General features: G+C 48.6%; 2 protein-coding genes across 5 annotated transcripts in view; one reads left to right on the top strand and one right to left on the bottom strand.

The window, feature by feature from the left end:
* The window catches only part of BMP2K (BMP2 inducible kinase), a 47,339-nt gene extending 34,605 nt beyond the window's left edge, over window positions 1-12,734 (top strand). For 2 of the 3 annotated variants that reach the window (XM_056489369.1, XM_056489368.1), the window contains one exon: window positions 7,843-12,734. In XM_056489369.1, the coding sequence (XP_056345344.1) occupies window positions 7,843-9,272 (1,430 nt within the window). In that variant the 3' untranslated portion in view covers window positions 9,273-12,734. The remainder of the gene's footprint in view (window positions 1-7,842) is intronic. The other variant, XR_008840299.1, reaches the window with a different exon arrangement.
* A 2,763-nt stretch (window positions 12,735-15,497) lies between these two features.
* Window positions 15,498-20,104, bottom strand: PAQR3 (progestin and adipoQ receptor family member 3). Of its 2 annotated transcripts, XM_056489370.1 has the most exons (6): window positions 19,795-20,104; window positions 19,549-19,711; window positions 18,375-18,530; window positions 17,463-17,660; window positions 15,948-16,038; window positions 15,498-15,641 (listed from the first exon to the last, which is right to left on the bottom strand). In XM_056489370.1, exons 1-6 carry the CDS (start codon window positions 19,977-19,979, stop codon window positions 15,499-15,501), a joined length of 936 nt encoding a protein of 311 aa, XP_056345345.1. In that variant the 5' UTR covers window positions 19,980-20,104; the 3' UTR covers window position 15,498. The 2 variants fall into 2 exon arrangements, with proteins under 2 accessions (XP_056345345.1, XP_056345346.1); XM_056489371.1 differs by lacking the exons at window positions 19,549-19,711; window positions 19,795-20,104 and adding an exon at window positions 19,107-19,196.
* Window positions 20,105-21,775: the final 1,671 nt, after the last annotated feature.

Below are 21,775 nucleotides of genomic sequence, written 5' to 3'. Positions count from 1 at the left end.
GCTGAAGGGTGAACAGGGTAACACTGTTGTGTTCTGCAAAGCCTTGGGTGGAAATCCCTCTGTGCCCATGGCTGCTCCTGTCCCTAGACCTGAATTCATTCTGCTTGCTTTAGCACTGTGTTCTTAGTTTGTGGTTCTGTTTTGCTCTCTGAGGACAAGTTTGCTTTCTGTCACCTTGTTTGTGTTCAGTAGTTCAGTGCCATGTCAAGGCCATTTAAGTGAAGAAGGGTTTGCTCTACGGGTGCTGTTGGGAAGGGTTCTCCTGGCATCTTAGTTCCAGAGGTTGCTTTGGCTTATGGGTGAGCCTGAATTCACATGCAAAATGAATAGGAATAGTTTACTCTCCATTTAAGATGGGGACCGTCAAGTACTCAGTCTCCTTGCTTGTATCCAGAGGTTATTTTTTTGCTTTCCTCACCTGAGATCTTGGAAGTGCGTCTGATTGTTGCTGGGTTTTGTAGATGGCTATAATATAGCTTCAGATTGTAACAGTTGCCCTCACTGTGTTGTATCACTTGCTTTATTTTTGTTACGTGGAATCCAAGCTCTACTTGTTGACCTGCTAAAGGAAAATGAACGAGTAGTGTTGCTTCTATTAAGGGGAGGAAATAACCCCTGAAATTCAGTCATGACTGAAAAACCAGGCTCTTTGAGACACACGTTGAGCTGGTTGTGAACTGAGCTATGGCACTGGGAAAAAATTTGTTCATTTTTCCATCGCCTTTTTTTTCCTGTGTATTTTGAACTGGCATTTAAACAAGAGTAAATACTGTTTTGATTTCAAGGAAGGTATGTATTGTTATTTATGTGTTAACTGTGAATTGCACCTAGTAAACAAATCAGATACAATAACTATTTCAATGTTAATATTCATCTTTTAAAAGCTGGTTTGTGCTCCCCACTGTACTGTTCTTGGTCATGTCTTGAAAAGAGATATTGCAAGACAGCTACGAAACGGACAAAGCTGTTGACTTGAACATACTTAATTTCTTGCTGAGGGCTTTGTGGGGCAAATTTGACACGTGTCCCTCCCTAATATTTTGATTTACTCTTGTACTTAACACTGCTGTGTGACGTGTTCTTTCTGGTTTGTTCCTTGTGATTGTGAAACGTGTAACTGAGAAGTAAACCCTTACTCAGGGCATCCAAAGGACAGGTGATTGCTTGGCAAGTGGAACAGAGATTTAATACGTGGAGTGCAATTCCAGCGTTTGTGAGAGAGACTCTGGGATCTTGTTAAAGCAAAAGTTTGATTTCCTTACTGTAACATGTCTCGGGCCAAGCAGGGAGTGTGTTAGCACTGTTTGCCCAGGACTCTGGCCACTGAGTTCTGACTTGTTTAATTACAGTGAAATGAAATGTTGATCTTATAAACATCTTTGAAGTAAATAAAATTTACTTTCTTGAAAAGTGACAGTTCTTACTGAAGTTGTGTTGTACTGTATTGACCATGGTTGGGTTTTTTCTGCTTGGTTTTTCTTGCTCTGGCATAGGCTTGATGTATAAACTGTGTATGTGGGCTGTGGCTGAGTTGAGTCACCTAGAGGATTCCTCCTGTTTTGGTGGCTTAAGGGTTCTCTGCTGAAAGCAGCTCTTCACTCACTAATTAACTGACTCCTGTCGTTTCCTGGAGAGAGCAGCAAGATGATGAATACCATGTGTCACCTTTCGGCCCTCCAACATCGAGTGCTGGTGACCTGGCAAAGCGAGTGTCACCAGGTATGTTCAGGTGTCTGGGAAGGTGAGCAATGCAGCGGCAGAGCCTGGAATTGGAAGCCTTCGATCATCGCTGGCAGAGTCTGTGGGCTGCGGTCACTGGGGTGTTTCCTGTGGAGCTGAGAGTGCATTTCAGGCTGACACTGCTGCAAGGGTCACCAGGAGAAGAAACCTGGAACTGGATGGACAGTAGCTGCTTGTCTGTTAGACCTTCTGTGCTTGTTTTTGTCCGGTGGGAATGGAGAGCTGGCAGCACCACTTGTGTCCCTTGGTGTGCACAGAGGGAACGGGATGGGAGATAAGCTCACAGGTGCTGGGTTCCTCTCAGCCTGGGGACTAGGGTAGCACTGTGGGAGCTCTGGATGTCCCTCACCAGATAGGTGTGTATCCTATTAAAAGTGTTCTCACAAGTGAACTTGCTACACACGCTACTTTATGCCTTAGTTTTTGTGGACAATTGTAGTGCCCTAAGACATGATATAACTGGAAAAGAAACTTGGCCTGGGAAATAATTCCAGTGATTGATCTGATAGAAACAAACCCTGCATTGCAAACCTTTTAATGAAAGAGTGGAGATAGCACAATGAAATAGCCTGCACTGAGGCATTTAGGCACACGTGGAAAACAGATCTTGATTCTGGAGTACCTGAACTGGATAGTGACAGTGGAAGAAACATCTGTGGTCAGCATTTTGAAATGGAAGTTTTTAATTCACGTGTGGGTTAACCAGCTTGTGTTGTAAATCTCCTTTGTTATTATCAAGTGTTTCAGAAGTTCAGAAGTTTCAGAAGCTCTGTGCTGCTCTCAAATGTAGGAAGGAAATGTGATGAATGCAGTACAGTTGGCTGGTGAGTTGTACTCAGTGCCTTTGGTCGTCTTGCATTTATTCATGCTAATGATTTGTTGCATGAAGCCGGGCTAGAACGGCCTTTTGCTTCCCTCAGCTTAATACTCCAATTCCCAGAAGGAATACAAGAATGGAGGTAACACTCAAAATTATATGGATGGGCTGTGTGAGAAGTTGGAGGTGTTGGGAAATGTTACCTGAAGCTGTTTCAGGCATTTGGCTCCTGTGGAAGAATCTCCGTGAACTGTTGCCTGGCTTGGATCTCGGGATAAGGTTCTGGTTCGGGTCATGTCGCTGACAGTTCTGCTGAATGTTGTACAGATTGTGTGTCCTGTGGGTGTGATCAAGTCACTTGGTTCTTGTAGCCTCCATGGGTAATCCATTCCAAGCCACTGCAGCCTGTTCTGTGTGCAAAGACTGAATAAAAGCGAGTCCAGTTTTGTAGCAGCTTCCTTTTGACTTCCAGGCTTCCCACACACTGTCACATGTGGTGTCTTCAAATGGTCGCTGCAGGTGTCTGTCTTGGAGTAAGAGAGGCTCTGTGGTGTGGTGTGTGTTTTCCCAGCTGCGTGTATCTTGCAGAAAACCAGCTGGCTGTGTTCCAGACAGCAGTGCCATGGGAATCATCCAGAGCTTTGGACGCATCCCTGAGTACCCCCTGCTGCCCTAGGTGCTGCTGGATGTGCACCGTGTCACAGTGATGTCCTGCCAGGAACAGACATGAGGGATGATCATACATTCAGTTGTTTTTTGTGTGCAGCTTCTAACGGCGTTTCAAACCACTGCAAGTTCTGTACTGGGGGCCACTGGGTAGTCTGGGCCTTTAGGTGAGACACAGCTTGCTAGAATTTAAGAAGAAGTGATTAATACCAGACCAGAAGAAACAAAAAAGACTTGAGCCCCTTTTAGAATTTGAAAAATGCTACTGTAAACAGTTCATGTTTCTTTGACAGCTGATGTTGATTGATTAAAGATGCCCAGATGACCTGTGCAGTGATCTGGCTGTTGTAAGGCATTTCAGGTTTAGGTAATTTGGCAGTTTAAGTTTTTATCAATATCTGTGTTTGCAGAAAGCCTTGCTGATGTTACTCTGTACCTTCTTGGCTGTGGTTTCAGTTATTCATACTGCTTGCTGACTGTAGGTTCAGAATATTTCCCTGTATCAAGATCATCTTAAACTTCAGCTGTTCTAGATAGCACTACCTAAGTAACGTGAAATTACCATAAATGTATAAATGGTACATCTGGGCTCTGCCAAGGGTCTGTGCTTTCTCTCCAAAATGATCTGATTTTTAAAAAGTTTTCTCAAATCTTGCAGCAGCCATGGGCACATTACAGTCGTTTTTTTATATTGCACTTTAATCTCTGGAGTAATTATTTAGAAGAAAGTCAGCAATAACTGCCAGGCACAAGTGTGGTATTCTTCCATTTTTGTTGCTCTTGAAAACAGAGGTGATAAGACGTGTAAATCCATTACAGCGTTGAGCAGCTGCTGCCCTGGCTGTTGTCAGAGAACTGGTGCAGATTTAGTTGCAGCCTGCCGGTAATCCTTGTGCTGACATGTGGCAAATTGTTATGAAATGATGGTGGCAGTATGTTCCCAATTCCAAGGGAGCTTAAAGCTCTTATGCCCCACTCTTGGGCTACCCTCATGATACCCTAAAATGAGGAACCAGCAGAAGGCATGTAATTACTGCAGTTGTTAGAGGGAATTCATCCTCTTATAATCCTGTGTCTCAAAAAAGAACATCAGGACAGAAAATTTCCTTGAAGATTGGGATCTTCTTATATGATTAAAGATGTTCCACCTGGCTCGCATTTGAGCAAAGAAAAATTGTTCCCTACAAGCTGCAAACCTGATTAGAAGTGTGGTAATCTGAGCAGCACATTGCAAACAGATGTTGCCACCAGTGTGCAGCAGCATTGCTGTATAGACGTTTATCTGAACGTCTCTGCAGCACTGCAGCCTGACAAGACTGCATGAAATCAACGTGACACAACACTTGAGTCCGGAAATCTGTTTGGCCAGAGCATTCAATTGTCAGTAAGCAGGGGCTTTTTCCTTTTGGGGATTGTTTTTATGTATAGTGCTTTGTTTCACTTGCTAACTTCATTAGCAGTAAAACAGGGGCAACTGTAGTGTAGACCAAACTATTCCTATCTCTTAGTGAAAAATATAGTTCTAGGGAGGATATTTTTTGGTTTTGATTCCTGTGATGCAGTTTTATCCCTGTTCCTGGGGCTAACCTGAAGCCACTGCAGCTGCAAAGGTGGGTGCAGACATGGTTTGTTCCCTCAGGCTTGGCCAGGTAGAGCTAAAAGTGTGCAACATGAGTATCTTAGCATAGTTTCTGCTTGGAGCAGGTAGTTCTGCTTGTTTCTTACCTCAACACATGCAGAAGGAGAAAGCAAGATACTTGTTCTTTCCTGACAGGCTCCAGTGTGGGAGCAGTGATGTTACCATTCTGGAAATACTCCTTGGAGTAAAAGTTTTCTTCAAACCCACTTATTGGGAGCAGTTGATGTTCACAGCATCATCTGCTGTATGCCACCTGCTTTCCAAGTGACATTGTCGATGGAGGGTCATATGTGCTTGCTCTGCAACTCTGATAGTAGTAAGCTCTTCGTGGAGGTTTTGAGTTTCTAGTCACTGTTGGATAATTCCCGGTCTGTACATAATACCTAGACACTTGTTTCCTGCTGCAGTAAGCAAATCACATTGGTAGCTCCGGCAAGGAGACTGGAGAAGGAGCAATCTCAGCTGAAGAGCTAGAAATTTGGAAACCTTCCTCAGAAACAACTGCTGAGATGCAGTTTTTGGTGATGGTGTTGGAATGAGAAAAAGTCTTCTTGCAATGTCTTTGAGTGGCCTCAAAATTGAGGTATTTTGGACCATGTTTTCTCGTGTGCAGGGACAGATGTTTACAAATCCGCACCTTAAGCTTCTCTTTCCTGCACACTGCCAGCACAAAGGCTGGTGTGTGCTATGTCCGGCATGCCATGGCATTGCCCTCAGTGAAGCAAGAGCCTGCAGAACTGATCAGGGCCAGGACAGACTGCTGAGGCCAAAGTAGAAATCAACACATACATCAAACTATTGGTGTTCTCATTGACTTTTCAAGCACTTCTCCTGAGTCTGCCTCTGTCAGCCAGGAACGTGCTCAGCATTTCCCTGGAGAGTGGTTCAGACCTCCAAGTCCAGGGGGAAAACACCTGGCTTCTGTGTTGCTGTGGATGCCTGTCTCCACCAAGAGGGGTTGCTCAGTCAATTGTTCCTGGCTCATCTGAGTTCCTCTGGAGACTGTGCTTGTTAGACTGAAGAGAGGAAACCTTAGGGTGGAAAGGCTGGGTTATCTTCATGCCTGATTGCCAAGATGATTTGCTGTTTGTTAGCAGCAAGAATCCTAGTTCTGAATAACAGGTGGGTCTCTGGGGTGCTGGAGCAACTGGGGTGCCAGTGCATGGAGTGTGCTGTGGGGAACATCCTCTTTGCTGTACCATCTGTGGGGCTGAGAGCTGCCCCTCGCGTGCCTCAGACAGCCCCTTTGGCAGCTCAGCTGCTCTTGGAGCTTGAGCCTTTTGCCTCATCAGTGCCTGTTGCACTTGCTTTTCTAGGGACCCTCACTGTGGCAGCACTTAACAAATAATATTTAAACCTTTTGGGAAGTCAGGTGTGTTAGATAACTCTCTGATTCAGTTCTTCCTTGAAAAAAAATTGCTTTATTGGTTGTTTACTGCATATTGAAATTAAGTGCAAAGGTCTAACCCTTCTGTGAGACTGTAAACTCTTGTGGGTATGGACACAGAGAAGAGGTTTGGGCCTTCTGTTTTGTACGTGTTGTTAACATCTAACCTAGTAGTCCCTTTTTCTTTTAAATCTATTTGCATTTATACTAACATCAGTGTTCCTGTAAATATTGGAAACAGTAGGATTTGGAGGCTGGGGGGTTATACAGTGCAGTGTGAAGGCTGTACCTTTGGGAAATCTACAGTAAGCAGCAGAATAATCCAGATTCTAATTTAGTGGGTAAAGCAAATATGTAGCATTTAAAATTACAGTAGATAAGAAGCAATCTGACACTAGAAGGCAAGAAGAAACAGCTCAAAGCCCTAATCACCTGATGTTTTTAGTCATTCTGGTCATCTTGTTTTTAAATCCTTACATAAATTGTATTACTTCTGAATTTTGATTATTTTAAGTGTAACTGCAAAGGAGTGAGGAAGCTGATGGATGAGGAAATCGCTGTTAATTCCCTTTAGACTAAAAGAAATGGTTCTCATAAAACTGGAGCATAGAAAGAAAAGAACCTGACTTGGCCTGGAAGTTGCATGCCAGTTTCCTTGTGAAAGAAGGAATTAGCTGAGAAAATATTTTGTATATTGTGAGAACAAGAGTTATGAGCTGGATTCTGGCTGAAGATGATTTTTGGAGAAACAGTAGATGCCTGTAGCCATCCCTAGCTTTTTCAATCCTTTGAACACGTGGAGTGAGTTAAATGTCAGTGTTTGTGTAACAAAGCCCTAAGTGGAGGATATTGGCTTTGATTGGGTGCAGCCTCCCCTATTCTGCCTGCTCTTGCCACCTCTTTTTTTACTGCTGCAAAATTTTTACTGCTTCCAGTGTTCCCAAGGCAACCACACCACAGAACACTCTTCAGTGAATTGTTCTTTCAGTTCCCGTTGTCAGCGAATAGTGGGGAGGAAGCTGGCAGAGGAAAGCAAGTAGATCAATTTCCTTGCCCTCAAGAAGCTGAGCTGGCAGGCTGCATTTACACACAATGCAGAAAGCATTGCTCTCAAACTTGAGGCAAAGCCGGAGCTTTTGTGTCGCAGTTGCTGCAGAAACTAGAAGGAGCTGCTGTTGTGACTCTAGAGCATTGTTTGTCAGAGCAGACTGTCAAAGCAGCAGCACATCAAGAAATAGCCTGTCTGCTTAAAAAAAATAAAATATTGAAAATTCAGGTGTTTAAATCCTGCTACCTCCTGGGTTTGATCTCTATAGAGATCAGCTGTGTCCATTAGCCTGTTCTGTATGTCCCCCAAATACTGGTACTGTATTTCCAGGCACCTTGTGCTTTAAAAGCAAAGCTGGCTGATCTGTCTGTTGATTTTATGAGTGTTGTTTGAAATGTCAGATGTGATTTTTAGCTCATTCCCGTCCCTAAGTACAGGATATATGTTTGCATCAGCTCCTGGGATGTGTGGCTGTGGGGTGTGTGGAGTAGGTTTTGCCTTAGTAGGTTTCAAATTTTCATTTGATTTTCTCTTTGCTCCTGCAGGTTCCCCAGGAAAACAAGTGGATAACTCAGCCAGCAATCAAGGGAATAATTTAGGGACCCCAACAAAGGCTGGAAAACTGAGCCATGTATTTAGAGATCCCCGGGCAGGGAGGAAAAGTGCAGAGGGACACGTGACAAAAGGTGGTGAGGAGTCAGAGAGCGATTTTGAATCTGATCCTCCTTCTCCCAAGAGCAGTGAGGAAGAAGAAGAACAGGACGATGAAGAAGTCTTGCATGGAGAGAACGGGGACTTCAATGATGACAATGATACAGAACCGGAGAATTTAGGCCACCGACCTCTCCTCATGGATTCTGAGGAAGAGGTGGAAGAAGACGAGGAAGAAAAGCAGAGCTCTGATTCTGATTGTGACCGAACTAAGCAAAAGAGTGTGGAAGGGCTCCCGAGCGCTCGGTTCAGAGACGGTGTGGGCAGCAGTGAGATCACAGAGAGCGGTTCAGTGCCCATGTCCCCACCTGAGGTGCCAAGCACTCTGATCAACTCTGGCCAAGAATTTGACGTGTTTGGAGCTGTGCCCTTTTTCACTCTGCAGCCTCAGGCGAGAGAGAAGATGGACAAAGATCTTTCTTCTCAGGTGGCTTTTCCCAGCCTAAGCCAAGAGCAGGATGACTTTGATGTTTTCATAAAAGCTCCTTTCAGCAAAAAGGTGCCCCAGCAAGATGGGCAGGGGTCAGGGATGGAGCCTCTGCTCTCCCCCACCTCTCCACGAAGCGTGGATATCTTTGGTTGCACTCCATTTCAGCCGTCCCTTCTCCCCAAGTCTGCTGGGAGTAGAGAGGATGTGTTTGGGCTGGTTCCGTTTGAGGAGATCACAGGCAGCCAGCAGCAGCAGAAGGTGAAGCAGCAGCGGAGCCTGCAGAAACTGTCTTCCCGCCAGAGGCGCATGAAGCAGGAGGTGTCCAAGAGCAACGGGAAGCGCCATCACGGCACCCCCACCGGCAGCAAGAAGGGGCTGAAACCCAGCTACCGCACCCCAGAGCGCGCCCGCCGGCACAGGAGGGCCGGCCGCAGGGACTCGCAGAGTAGCAACGAGTTCCTCACCATCTCGGACTCCAAGGAGAACATCAGCGTGGCCCTGACGGACGGCAAGGACCGGGCCAGCGCTCTGCAGGCGGAGGAGGCGCTGCTGGACCCTTTTGGAGCCAAGCCCTTCCACCCGCCCGAGCTGGTGCGCCACGCGCAGCACCAGGGCTTCGGGGACAGCCGCGGGGAGCACGGCGCGGTGGTGCTGGCCGGCAGGCCCAGGCAGAGCTCCTTGCTGGGCGCCGGCCACGGCGGGGACGGGCTGAAAACAGACGACTTCGGTGCGGTGCCCTTCACAGAGCTGGTCGTGCAGAGCACACAGAGCCAGCCGCAGCAGGCGCTGGAGCTGGATCCCTTCGGAGCAGCTCCCTTCCCTTCTAAACAGTAGAGGCTTCCCATGGCTTCCCCCCACTCCACCTCTCCAAGGCCCTTAATAAAGGTTTAGTGGAGTAATTTATGTGGCTGAAATGCCAGGGGCCTGGGTTGTACAGCTTGCTCAGGTTGAGGAGGCAGCGGCCTGCCTGCATGATGGAATTGCATATAATGGCAAATTCTGATCTGGGTCTTTTTGAGAAAAAGAGAAAGAAATCAGGAGTGTTGTTTCCTTATGGCAGATGGCTCCCAGAATGAAACGAGGAATTGAATATGAATCCCTGTTGCTGACTTGGGGCCCTGGGACATACTGTCATTGAGCACTTTGGTGTTGCCTTTCCATCCCTCCGCCATGTGTCCCGGTGCAGCGGAAGACGCAGGGAGCACGTGGAAAATGTTTTCCATATGTACAAGGGGCTGATGAACTGCTGTGCTTCTTGTCTCAGCAGACCTAAGAACCAAGACATGCTGATATCCAGGTGATGGAAATAGCTAAGTCTTTGCTTCCTAGGTGAAAACTACCTTTATTAATCATAAAAATAAGGCAGCCACATCCTCAAGGGGCTGTGGCCCAGAATTCCAGAGCACAGTTATGGCTTGGGATCTTGCAGACATCTATGCAGGTGCAGAGATGAAAGGCAGATTATTTTTTGTGTGTCTCAGTTTTTAATATTTTTTTTTAATAGTAAGTGCCATTAATTAAAAGTAGCAAACTGGAAATGTAGAGTCAAACTGAAGAAGCAGATAATTTACTGATCTGTGAGAAGCCTGAATGTGTAGGGGAGTGAGCCAGCAGGGTCGTGGCTGGGATTGCAGCACTTGGGAGACTCCTCAGCACACTGGAAGAGGGGCTGTCCTTGAGCCTTGTCCTATGGAGTGTTTCAGATGACTTGTGGAGTTGACTGTGAGGTACAACCATTGGATTGATTTGAATTACAAACTGGGATTTGTGTCTGTTTTCCTCTTGGATTTTTATTTCAAAGAAAATGTGTATTCTCTCAAACCTGTTGTTTTTCACCTCAACAGTTTTGTGAAATGACTGTAACCTAATGCTCTTTCAAGGTTTGCTGAATGCACTGAGCTTTGGAGATGCTTCCCGCCCTGGCTGTGTTCCAGCAGGAGCTGCTGGCTGCCAGACCACTGAGCTGCATTTCACCCCACGGGGACATGGAAGGAGGTGGCTCTTCGGCTTGTCTCACCTCTCTGTCCTTCTCCCCTGGAGGCTGAGGAGTAGGTAGCTGGGTGTTTGCACATGGAGGACAGCACTGTTTGTGTTTGGCTTCACAGGTGAAGTGAAATATTCAGGGTTGTGAGCTCTTTTCCCCTGATGCATCCTGCTGGATATACAGGAGATCTCTAGCGGGGGTTTGGTCTCTTACAATATTTACTGAAAACACATGGAAAACAAATCGCGTGGCACCTTTGGGATTGGTTTGATAAAATGCCCCCTAGGATGTATGTGAGATGGCTTCCCTTAGCCCTGGAATCTGAATGTAGCCCATAGTGATGGTGTGCAGACAGCTACCTTTATCTTCCTCACTTTGATTTCTCACAGGGTGTAAGTGGAATATTCCAGCTGTGCCTGCTTCAGTGTACCTTTTCTAGGCTTAGAATTTATAGTTTTAGGAGATTGAGTAGAAATGTTTCAACACAAGACTTTGCAGGCTTTATTACTGCTCTTCTCACTTGTTTGGTGCCAAAGGCGGCAAGAAGCACATGCCAATTTTTGTAGCATTTCTGACACTCAGGTTAATGGTCTTCTTCCGTTTTTTCTCTGTGCATGCTTGTGAGCTGCCTTTCTCAATGTCCTTCAGAGCTGTTACCTGCCTGAAGTGCTCTTGGAACAGAGTGAGGTGACAAATGGGGCAGTGGGGTGGACACAAAATGAGATTAAAACTGTGGTCCTAAATGTGGCTGGTCCTCACCTAAGGCACGCTGTTGCTGCCTTCCCAATGGGAAAGGCATGGGAAGGGTTAATGATGCACATGGTGCTGGGGCTTGGCTCCAGGCCGGGGAGGAGAGGTGGGGGCTGGGACCTGCAGGGAGGAGGCTGGGCATCGGCACAGCCAGTGTGGCAGAAGGGATCAGGTGAGTTAGGGATGGGAAATGTGCTCACGTGCTGTTGGTGTACCCTAGGACCCCAGGCTGAGGAGAGCTGCAGGGGGCTTGGCAGAGGGCCTGTGTGCAGTGACACTGCAGCACAGCAAAGCTGAAGGGAGAGATCAGACCCCTGGGACTCCAGAGCTGGCACAGGTTATTGCCCACGGTATCTGCCTCCTAATGGCCTTAACAAACCTGGTTCTTCATACTCGAGACATCAATCAGGCTTTTGCTTAAATGTAACTTTTGTTTCTTTAGTTCTTTTATCCTTTCCCACAGTCCACGTGAGATTGGTGCACCCCGCTACGCTGACTCTGCCTGGTGTTTGTAGTTTATGCACAACTGAACCCCAGTTTGGGGTTATTTTAAGCCACTCTCCACTATTCAAAGAAGGTGAAATGTGGGACTGTCAGGGAATGAGATATCCTTTGCCTTATTTCAGGATGCCTGGGGTGCCATGTGACCTTCCTTGGAATCAGGAAAGCCCTTGCTGCAGTAGACATGTACGTGCTGCCTGTGGTAGTGAGAGGGCAAGGTGAGGGGTTGACACTTCCCTTCTAAACTGAAATCCCAGTGGATTTCTATAGCTTCTACAGGATGCTGAGGGACTGAAGCACAGGCCTCCTAGGATCAGCTGCTGGAGAGAACGTCTGTCCCAAGGTACTAAGAAGCCCTTAGTGGTTGAGGTCATGGAAAGGAAAACCAGATAGTTGTGTTTGTCTGCAGACTCAGAGGGTCCTGAAGTGTGTAATTAATGTAATTAATGCTTTGGCTGCCCTGTGTGTGGCGGGGGGCTCTGTGAGCACCAGCGCTGGAGGAAAAAGCTTATAATCATTCTGGGTGTCCCAGTTAGTAAAACCAACTACTGTGAAAATGAGTTGATATATTTGCTACTGTGAGAGTAAGAGTTTATCTGGAGTTTTTTATACTATATCGTGTATTTTTATATATAAGAAGTATATATAAAATATACACATGCTCACACACATCACGTACCCCTTGGAGTTGCTGTGGTTTTAGTAACGCAGCAGCCACAATCATGTTTGTGATTGGAGTGAATATGGGTTAAGCACCAAGGGTGGCTGCTGTGTTACTGCTCCACTGTGCTTATTTTGAAAGGAAATCAAAGAGGTTGTGTATATGGCTAAAGTTGTGACTGAGGCATAACCTAGAATTAAAGAGCATATAACTATTTTAAAATTGCTGGCATTCAGCTTTTAAGTGCACTTGCCTGAACTACACTTCCATTTCTTGTTAGACTTGGAGTTTCTAAAGCTTTTTTGTGTACTACTAAAGCGAGAACTTTTAACTTTTTTGTGAACCTGATGTATATCATAAAATCCTTGGAGTTGTTAAATAAACAAACTTGGTAACAGTGCCTTTGCAGGTCTCTTCAACACTGCATTGTTAAGTATTCATGTGTAGGCTTTCATTTATTTATTATAAGCAGTGCTGCTGCTGCTGAATCATTTTGTAGCTGTAAGCACCTGAGACTATGTTAAAAGTGTCTTAAGTAGTTGTATTTGCTGCCCAATCACCTTGCTGTGTCCAACTGGTTAAAAATCTGTGGATCATCTGTTACTTTGAATTGCTTCGGTTCAGTGTTACTCCATAAAGCCTTGCTGCAGAAAGGTTGTGTACAGTTCCCAATGCCCGTGCTGTGGACTGAGCTTTGCACTTTGGGACAGAACTATGTGGTGCGAGCCCCTTCCCGCAGCTGTTTACTGGAACAGGTTTTCTGAGTGCTGCTTGTACTGATTTTACTCTTGGGTGAGCTGAAGTAAGAATGGAAATGGTCAAGAACAGAAAAAGCAGCAGGGCTCTGTTAATAAAGAAAAAAAGAAAAGAAAAGCTGAGTTCATCAGCAAATTCAGCTAGAGGTTCTCTCCCAAAAATCCCTGTCTGTGTAACCCACAGGATGTGGCACAAGTTCTGTGGCTGAGCCATTGACAGCTATTGCTTCGCTGCACAAGATGCAGGAATGATGTTACTCCAAGGAAAAAGGCAATGAACTGGAATTTATTTATAGATTCGGTATGTACATCAAAGACCATCATGCAGCTTGATAAATTGTGTCAGGTAAAAATGCACAGCTTGGCAATCAGTTTCTTTATCTGGTGAAAACGGATAGAGTAGTTGAGTTTCCATTATAAAAATACATTAGCGAGTGCTAAAGTCAGTATTATTTCAGAGCACAGACACATTCTTCAGGTATTACTGTACACATAACACTGCAAACAGACTTGTGAGTTCCTTGTCAGGCTTCAGTAGTAATAATTAGTGCACTTGCTTGGCAGTCAAGTTAAAAAAAAATCATTATAAAATCAGTGTTTACACTGAAAGGCTTAAAGCTCTGGGAGCTAAATCATTAATGCAGAGTCAGTTTTGCCAATACTTGTTTCTGGAGTTGAAAAAAAAACAACAAAAAAGCACCAGAACCACCCTCTGACCTAAACAGACCGCATCCCTGTCCAGTACATGAGGAGGACTTTGTATCCTGCCTTCTCCATGCCCGAGGAGTTCAGGTGCTTATCTGTAATTGTCCCTGTCCACTCCATGTCTCCCTGGCACACCCTGACCAGAAAAGAAGTCCTGCTCCTCTGCCTTAGCCCAGGGAGAGGCAGCTTTGTGCAACTAACAGAGCCTGCCTGCCCGGAGGAAGTCACTCTCCACAAGGACACAGTCACTTAGGATCAGTCTCAACAGCATCATTGCCTCGAACCCACGAGTGCCGAGGATTTCAATGCTCTTTGGAAGACTGGCAGCCCAGGAGCTGGTGCTGGGCTGAAGCTATGCAATAACCAGTGTATTTCATGGCTCCCTGGTGTTCATTTAACGAAAGATGGGTCCAGAACGCATCCTGGAACTCCAGCCAGCCTTTGCACTCTGGCAGGGTTGTGGCAGCAATGCCTTTTGGACAGCACTGTCAGCCAGTGCAGTATCATGCTGCACACAGGGAAAGGCCAAAGGTCAGGGTCACTGATTGCAAAACAGCAACAACCATGGACACACAGGCTTAGTGCTACTTCTGGAATATTTTGGAATATTAATTCCAGATTACTGGCTAGAGAAATTCCTTCAAGCAATGGCAAGACCCCCCTTGGGGGAGGCTATTTTTAAGATCTGCACTGGAGATCTAGATGTGCTGGATGTTATGTGTTCTTATCTTCCAGGGGAATTGCAAAGAGCTCATCCAGAGCAGGACGCAAACCCACTGCACTCCAGTTCGTATGTTCCTGTGCCAACGCTGAAGCATAAGCACATCTTCCACGCAAAGGCCGAAGGACGCATAGCCCACAGGGCTGCGCTTTGGATCCAGGACCAGCTCCCAAAGTTCCTACCATTTTATAGGCATGATGTCAGAAGTGTTCTAACTGTGCACACCACCTGAGAACCTGGTGTCTAGGCCCAAGTACCCTTGGCTGAGCCATTGGTGTTTGCCAGGCACCAGAACATCCTGCTGGGATCAGCATGCCAAGTCAGCTCAGCCTCCTGCTCTCCTGCTCCAGGAAGAGCTGCTGCTTGGTACTTGACGGCAGAGCAGGACCTGGCTGAGAAGGAAATGCTCCTCAGGTCCCAGGCAGTGCTGCTGTGTTTAATCAAAGCTTGCAGTAACACTTTGTCCCAGCAAGGGGTAACAGTCCAGGAGTCTGGGAAGGAACTGCCTCAGTCCTTGACAGCACAGCTCATCACATGAAGTCCAGACCCTCAGAGTCACAAATCCTCTCGTGCTTCCTCTGAAATAGAGCAGGGAAACAAGGTAAATCACTGTGCACCCATAACTGGCAACTCATCAGATTTCTACAACATCCACATCAATGCCAAGCAAACTGAAAACCTGACAAAAGCCACTTAGGGACAAGTACGAAAAATGGTTTGAGACTACTAAGATTGTGACACTGGGCTGGAAGGGATCTGGCAGGGCTAAGTCCAGCCTGCTCTAAAACTGCTCAGGGGCCCAGCAGCTCCAGAGAGCCTGATGCAGTGCAGCAGCACAGGTGAGCAGAGTGCCTGCCATTGCATCCCTGCTATTTGCACCAGTCAGGACCCACTCTGGGGCAGCCAGAGGTGCAGGCCAGGATTCCTGAAGCCTGTGGTTAGAGAATCCTGCTCCCTGAGGATGGCAGCAGCCGTACCTTGGCTCACAAGTCCGCGCTGTACTCGGGGCAGGGCTTGCTGTGTCGGTACTGCATGATGTACACTGTGGACTGGTGCCACCAGTACAGCATCACCACTGCCAGGATGTGCCACACCTGGTGGCTCGAGCCGAGGTAGTTCAGCTGGCCTGTGGGGGAGAACAGGGGTATGGAGTTCAGCTGTTAAATTCGGCCACAGCATGTGCAGTGCAAGCAGCAGTCAGTCTCCTGCAGAGCTCTGCCATACCCTGCCCTCGAGGGCTGACAGGGAAAGTTCTTTAATGAACTTGATGGAAGTTTTCTGCCTCTTCCCACTCTTTTAGTCTGTGTGGGAATACTGCATAGGGAACATGGTCGGCCTGTTCTCTCCCAGAACTTCAGGACCCAGAGCAAGGACTGTGACACTGTAGGAAGCTTAACTGCAGAAAAAAAACAGCCAGAAGAGAATTTCCTACCTGGGAAGTATCTTTCTGGAACTTTGGAAATATAGAAGAGAAAAGCTACAGCAGCGATGAAGTACATGACAAATACACGGGGGGCAAACTCCTGCAAAAGAAAAGGAAGCTCTCCTATTCTGTTAGAAGCCAAAACCAGAAGAAAATGTCCCTAAAGATAAAAAAGGGAAAAGGCATGGCAACACCCGATCGTCCTTCCCTGCCTGTGCTAGCTATGTACAAATCCAACAGGCCCACACATGCCAAACTTCAGGAAAGCCTGAGTGGGAAGAAACCTCTTTTATTCCATTATTTGATTTTATTGCTTCTAAACGCAAGCTACTCAGCTGGGTGGACAGCAGACATAGCATCTGTCTGCGAAAGGTCACCTGGCACTCCCCTGACCCTGCCCATACCAGCCAGGGGGAGGGACACTGCACTGCACATACCCCTTGTGCTGGGATTGCACTGCAGCACCAGAACCCACAGGACTGCTGACACTGGGTGGTCAAAAACCAGCAACTCGGTCACCAGGTGCATTTTGTTAGCAGAATGTTTTGTTACCAAAAGTGGGCCACTTTTCTGAAGTATGGAAACAAAATGTGTACCATAGACACCATCCTGCTATCCCAGGGGCAGCCACAAGGGGAAGTATGGGGGCACAACAGCTATTGATGAATTTTAGAGGGCCAGTGTGAAATAAAGGCCACATCTGTTTCCAAGTGGTGCTCTGCCACATTCCACAGTGGCTCTGGACCAGGCTGAACCCTCACCCCAGGGGACAGCCATCCATCCAGGCCAGCCCAGCCATGTGCAGTTTGTGTTCACTATGAAAAAGAGGCATTTCCTTCAGCACCATCAGGTGTTCCTGGGCAACTGCAGTGATTTCAAGTGGTTCATACTGGGGTACACTGGACTGCTTTTAGTTGTACTGGGCTGCTGCTTTCACAGCAGTGAAACAAACAGTGTTTCACAGTGGTGAAACAAACAGGAAAATAATAACATGGAAGAGCTGTTACAGGAGGATTGTGTAGGAGACAGAGGGCTGAGCAGGTAAATGGATTTCTTCTGCCATGCTAGGGAACAGAAGAGGAGACAAATAATCATCCCATCATCCCAGTGTCTCCTGGCTGCCCTCTGGAGCTGTGGTGGTGGCCAGCCCTGAGCACTCATACAGCCTGACAGGCTCCTTCCTGCTCCACAGCACCTCAGCTCCTGGCCCCCAGCCCTGGCGAGGGTGCGGTCTGCCTGCAGCAGCTGCTCCGTGCCCAGGCACAGACACACCTGGATCCTGCTTGCCTTCTTACTGTGCAGCTTTAGGGCAGCACAGCATAATGAAGCTTCCCAAGCTGTCTACCCTCTCTCAACACATTTCTTAGTGTTCCCATTTGGATCATATCGACCAAAAGAATGCTGTCCTTAGAGGAATTTTAACTCCTCCTGCTTCCCCATTGTTTCCCCAAGAGTAAGAGGACTCAAGGAAGATGGCAAGTGAAAGCAAAAGGGAATAATATCTCCTTTTTGTTTTTTTCTTACCTGGACAATGGATGCACCAACGCCGCCATTGAGCCAAACCCAGTGGATGGTGGGAATGATTCCATAGCCGGACACGGAGCAGAAGATGACGGAGCGCAGCCTGTGCCACTGCTGTGTGAGGTAACTGGGGTGGATCTGGGCAAAAAACACTGCCAGGATCATGGCCAGCACAGTGATCAAATACACCTGGCGCCAGTACTGAGGGCAAAAAGAAACAAAGGCACGTTTGTGGGTTTCTTATGTGCACAAGTCAGCTCTGGGCAGAAAGTTTCAGTGACTGAGCACAGCGATGCCTCAACCTGTCCCTGCTGTGGTCACCAGTGGTGGGTCTGAGTGCAGGGCCCTGTGTTTGTCTGTTGGCACTGAAGGGAAGGGACTGCTGCTCAGGGGCCCCTGGCACCACATCCTTTATTCCAAGCACCAAATGTTTTCAGTGCACCTGTGCCTCACCAGCCCAGTTCAGCTCCTGGACAGCCATGTCCCCGGCAGGCCTTGAGAGGGAATTCACTTACTCATTCTCTATTAGATGGAGAGAATCAAGGTTGTTTCTGCCTCACAGCAGCTACCTCATGGGCAATGCTGTTTGAATAAAGTACCTGTGATGGGACACATCACATGATCAGCCTCAGGCACTGGATACAGGTTGGACCTGTAAAGTTTCCCTGCCTTGAGAGAAATGTAAATATTTTCTTGAGGCTTGTAAAATTAACAGTTGGAAAGGAAAACCTGCATTTACCTGTCCCTTCAGCCGCCACAGTTCTGCTGAGGTCAGAGGGACGTGTTCCAGTTCTCATCCCTGTCTCCCCATTCCTGTTCTCTTTGGACACCTGCACTGAGCCCCCCTTCCTGCAGCACAGAAACTCCAGTGAGACCACATGAAGTAAACCCTGCAGGGACATGCTCCTGACTCACGTTACTGCAGTAGAAGGCATAGAACACGCCTGACACGTAGCAGCCCAGAATCCCAATGGAAATTCCCGCGTAATCCAGGGCCATCCAGCGCCGGCTCGTCTTCTCGGAGCGGTGGCAGCAGAACAGGTGATATCCTACTGAGCAAAGCATGCAGACCTACACAGAGGGCCAGAGGAGGAGGGTTAATTCCTTAGAAGGAGCAGGGAGCACAGCAAGCTTCAGCTCTGCAGCTGGAGCAGGCGCCCGGCCCGTGACGTGCTCTGCAGTGTACCTTGGTGCAGCACCCATGATCCCTGCCTGCCTGCCAGCCGTAAAGCTTGCCTGGCAGGGGGAGAGCAGCAGCACACTGCACACCATCACAACCAGGCACAAGTAAGGAAAGTGGGCTTATGAGGCCAAGTGAGCTGACAGCGCTCCAGGGGGACACGTCTGTGCCAGTACAGGAGGAGGAGGATGAATTCTGCTGGGCCAAACTGCCCCAGGCAGAGCCCAAAGCCCAAATCTGCCCTCACTGCCCAGCACCCACTGTGTGCCTTTACTGAGGGAGCACACAGAAATTTAACTCTTATGCACAGGCTGCTTGTTTGCTCCTAGGCTGCCTTAAAATCTTTCCCTGAGAAGTCTTTGGTTCTCTGTGGCCTTCTGCAGGAGCAGGGAGGAGCACTAGAACAGTGCTTTCCTAGCCAGCAAGGGACTTTTTCCCACTTGTGGCTGTACAAAGGCATCCTGTACCCTGCAGAGAACACAAATGGTGCCTTGAACTCTGTGCTCTTGCAAGCACAGTGTGCTTCACAGGAGCTGCAGTGGCCCATTGGAGACATGCCTGAAAACTGCTGTGGAAACAGATTTATCTGACAAGTCTGGCCACCAGCCCTCCTGCCCTTCAGGCCACGGCTGATCTCCGTGCTCCGGTGCTTGGCCCTTTCCAGCAGCACCTGGAGCCGCGTCAGAACCCCTCAAACTGCGGAAGCTCTGAGACACAGCCTGGACAAGCGCACTTGTTTACCACGGACTCTCTCTGCCAGCTGTGTTGTTTTCCCCAGTTACTCCAGGTGAAATCCGACGCCACGGCAGCGGGTTTCGCCCCAGGAGCGGTGCCGCTCACACCGCGCTGTCCCGAGTGCCCGGGCCCGCACGCGGCACGGGCTCAGCGCCCCCCGGGGCCGGCGCCCACCTGGAAGCAGAAGAGGCACACGGAGCAGATGACGAAGTCCTCGCGGGAGGCGCCGGCCGCCGGCAGCACGGCCGTCAGGTCGTAGATGCCCAGCGTGAAGAAGAGCAGGAAGCCGAGCAGGTGGCTCCAGATGTTGACGGTCTCGTTGGAGAGGATGAAGAGGCTGAGGGAGAGGAGACACAAGGCGGGGCGGGCGGTGAGCGGCGGCGGCGGCGGGGGAGGCCCGGGGCCGCGGGGCGCGCTCACCTCTTGATGCAGAGGCGGGAGGGCAGGTAGGCGCGGTATCCATCGGTGATGTAGGGGTTGTCCTTCAGGAACACCGGGATCTGCTCGTACGTGTAGAGCCGGATGCCGCGGGGCACCAGCACCGGCCAGTACTGGTAGCTGCCCAGCTCGATGTAGTGCGCGCTGCGCAGCAGCTTCTGGTGCATCCTGCCCGCCGCCGCATCGGACCGCCCCGAGCCGCCCTCACGGGCCGGGGGGCCGGGACCGGGATCGGGATCGCGAGCGGCGCGGGGAGCGGCGCCGGGAGCGGTCGTGATGACGTCACCACGCGGCGCCCACCGATAGCGTCACCGCGAGGCTCCGCCTCGTCCTGTGCCGGGAATGACCGCCAGGGGGCGCTGTAGGGACGCCTCAGAGCCCTCAGAGCCGCCGGGTCCCCTCAGAGTTCCCGGAGCCCTCGGGGCGCCGCCGGCTCCTCACATCTCCAGGACACCTCAGAGCCGCCGGAATGCCCCGGGGCGCCTCAGACTCCCGGGATCCCTCAGACCTCTGGGACCGACCGGGAGCCCTCAGAGCCGTGAGACTCCCGGGATGCCTCAGAGCTCTCAAATCCCCGGGACCCCTCAGACCTCCGGGATCCTCCGAGGCGCCTTGGAGTCCTAAGACCCCCGCGGTGCCTCAGAGCCCTCACACCCTCGGGGCCCTTAAAGCCCTCAGATCCGCGGAACCCCCCGGGGCGCCTCAGGCTCCCGGTATCCCTCAGAGCTCTCAGACCTCTGGGACCCCTCAGACCTGACGAAGCCCGCCAGGGCATCTCATACTCCCGAGGCCCCTCAGAGCTCTCAGACCCTCGGGACCCTCTGTGACACCCTGGGGCGCCTCAGACTTCCAGGATCCCGTGAGGTACCTTGGACTCTTCAGAGCCCTGGGGTGCCTCACACTCCTCAGACCTTCTGGGGCTCTCCAGGGCTTCTCAGAACCTCTGAACCCATGGGGACTCCCTGGGTCCCCCCTGGACCCTTCAGTCCTCTGAAACAACAGAGACGTGCCTTTGGGCCAGTCAGGCATTCCTCTCAGGTAGGTTTGAGGCTGCACACCTTAGTGAAAGAGGCCAGGAACACTGTCAGGTCAAACTACACTGAGGGCTGTCATTCCCTGTGGGAATTGCAATTGCACTGTGCAAGAGTAATCTCCAGTTAACTGAGATCATGATTACTAGCATTTTGGGGGTTTGTTTCCCTCTATACTCTGTGAAGTACCAAAAACGTCTTAGTAGTAGAAAAACTCTTCCAAAAGTTTGCATTGCCTCAGTAAGAAAAGTTGTATGTTGTTTACCAGCTGCTTTTAATGCTTATTTTTGCTAATTAAAAAAAAACCCAAAAAACCAAACAAAAAAAACCCCAAAAACCAAAACCAAAACCAAACAAAAAACCCCAAAAAACAAACCAAATAAACAAACAAACAAAAAAAAAAACAAACCCAAAAACCCCAAAAAAACCAAAAAAACCCAAAAAACCAACAACAACAAAAAAACAAAACAAAACAAAACAAACAACCCAAAAAAAAAACCAACCCAAAAAACTCCCCAAAAAACCCAAAAAAACAAAACCAAACCAACCAACCAACCAAACAAAAAACACCGGAAAACAAGTATGGGGGGGAAAGCAGTAATTCCCTAGGTATAATAAGACTTTTGGTTTCAAAGGTGCAGATGAGTGTGCCACAGGGTAATCTTGGTTCACTTGACCCTCCATCCTCCAATCCTGTGCCAGGAAGGCCCCTGCAAAGGTCTTGGGTTTCATCAAACCAGAGAGTGTGAGGAGTGTGTGGGGTTTTCTCATGACAGAGATGTGTAATGTGAAGTAAAACATGGGGAAGATGGGAGTTTAAAATCCACATTGATGGTCAAGTCCAGGTGTTCCACAGAACCAGCCATGCTGTGTCTCATCCAGGTTTGTGTTATGCCATTTGTTTTCCCAAATTAAGTTTGATTTAGTAAGTA

The sequence above is a fragment of the Oenanthe melanoleuca genome, chromosome 4 (genome assembly GCF_029582105.1).
Source record: "Oenanthe melanoleuca isolate GR-GAL-2019-014 chromosome 4, OMel1.0, whole genome shotgun sequence".
Classification (NCBI taxonomy): domain Eukaryota; kingdom Metazoa; phylum Chordata; class Aves; order Passeriformes; family Muscicapidae; genus Oenanthe; species Oenanthe melanoleuca.
The sequence above is the reverse complement of the archived record's forward strand: the minus strand, read 5'-3'. Positions and strand labels throughout refer to the sequence as shown.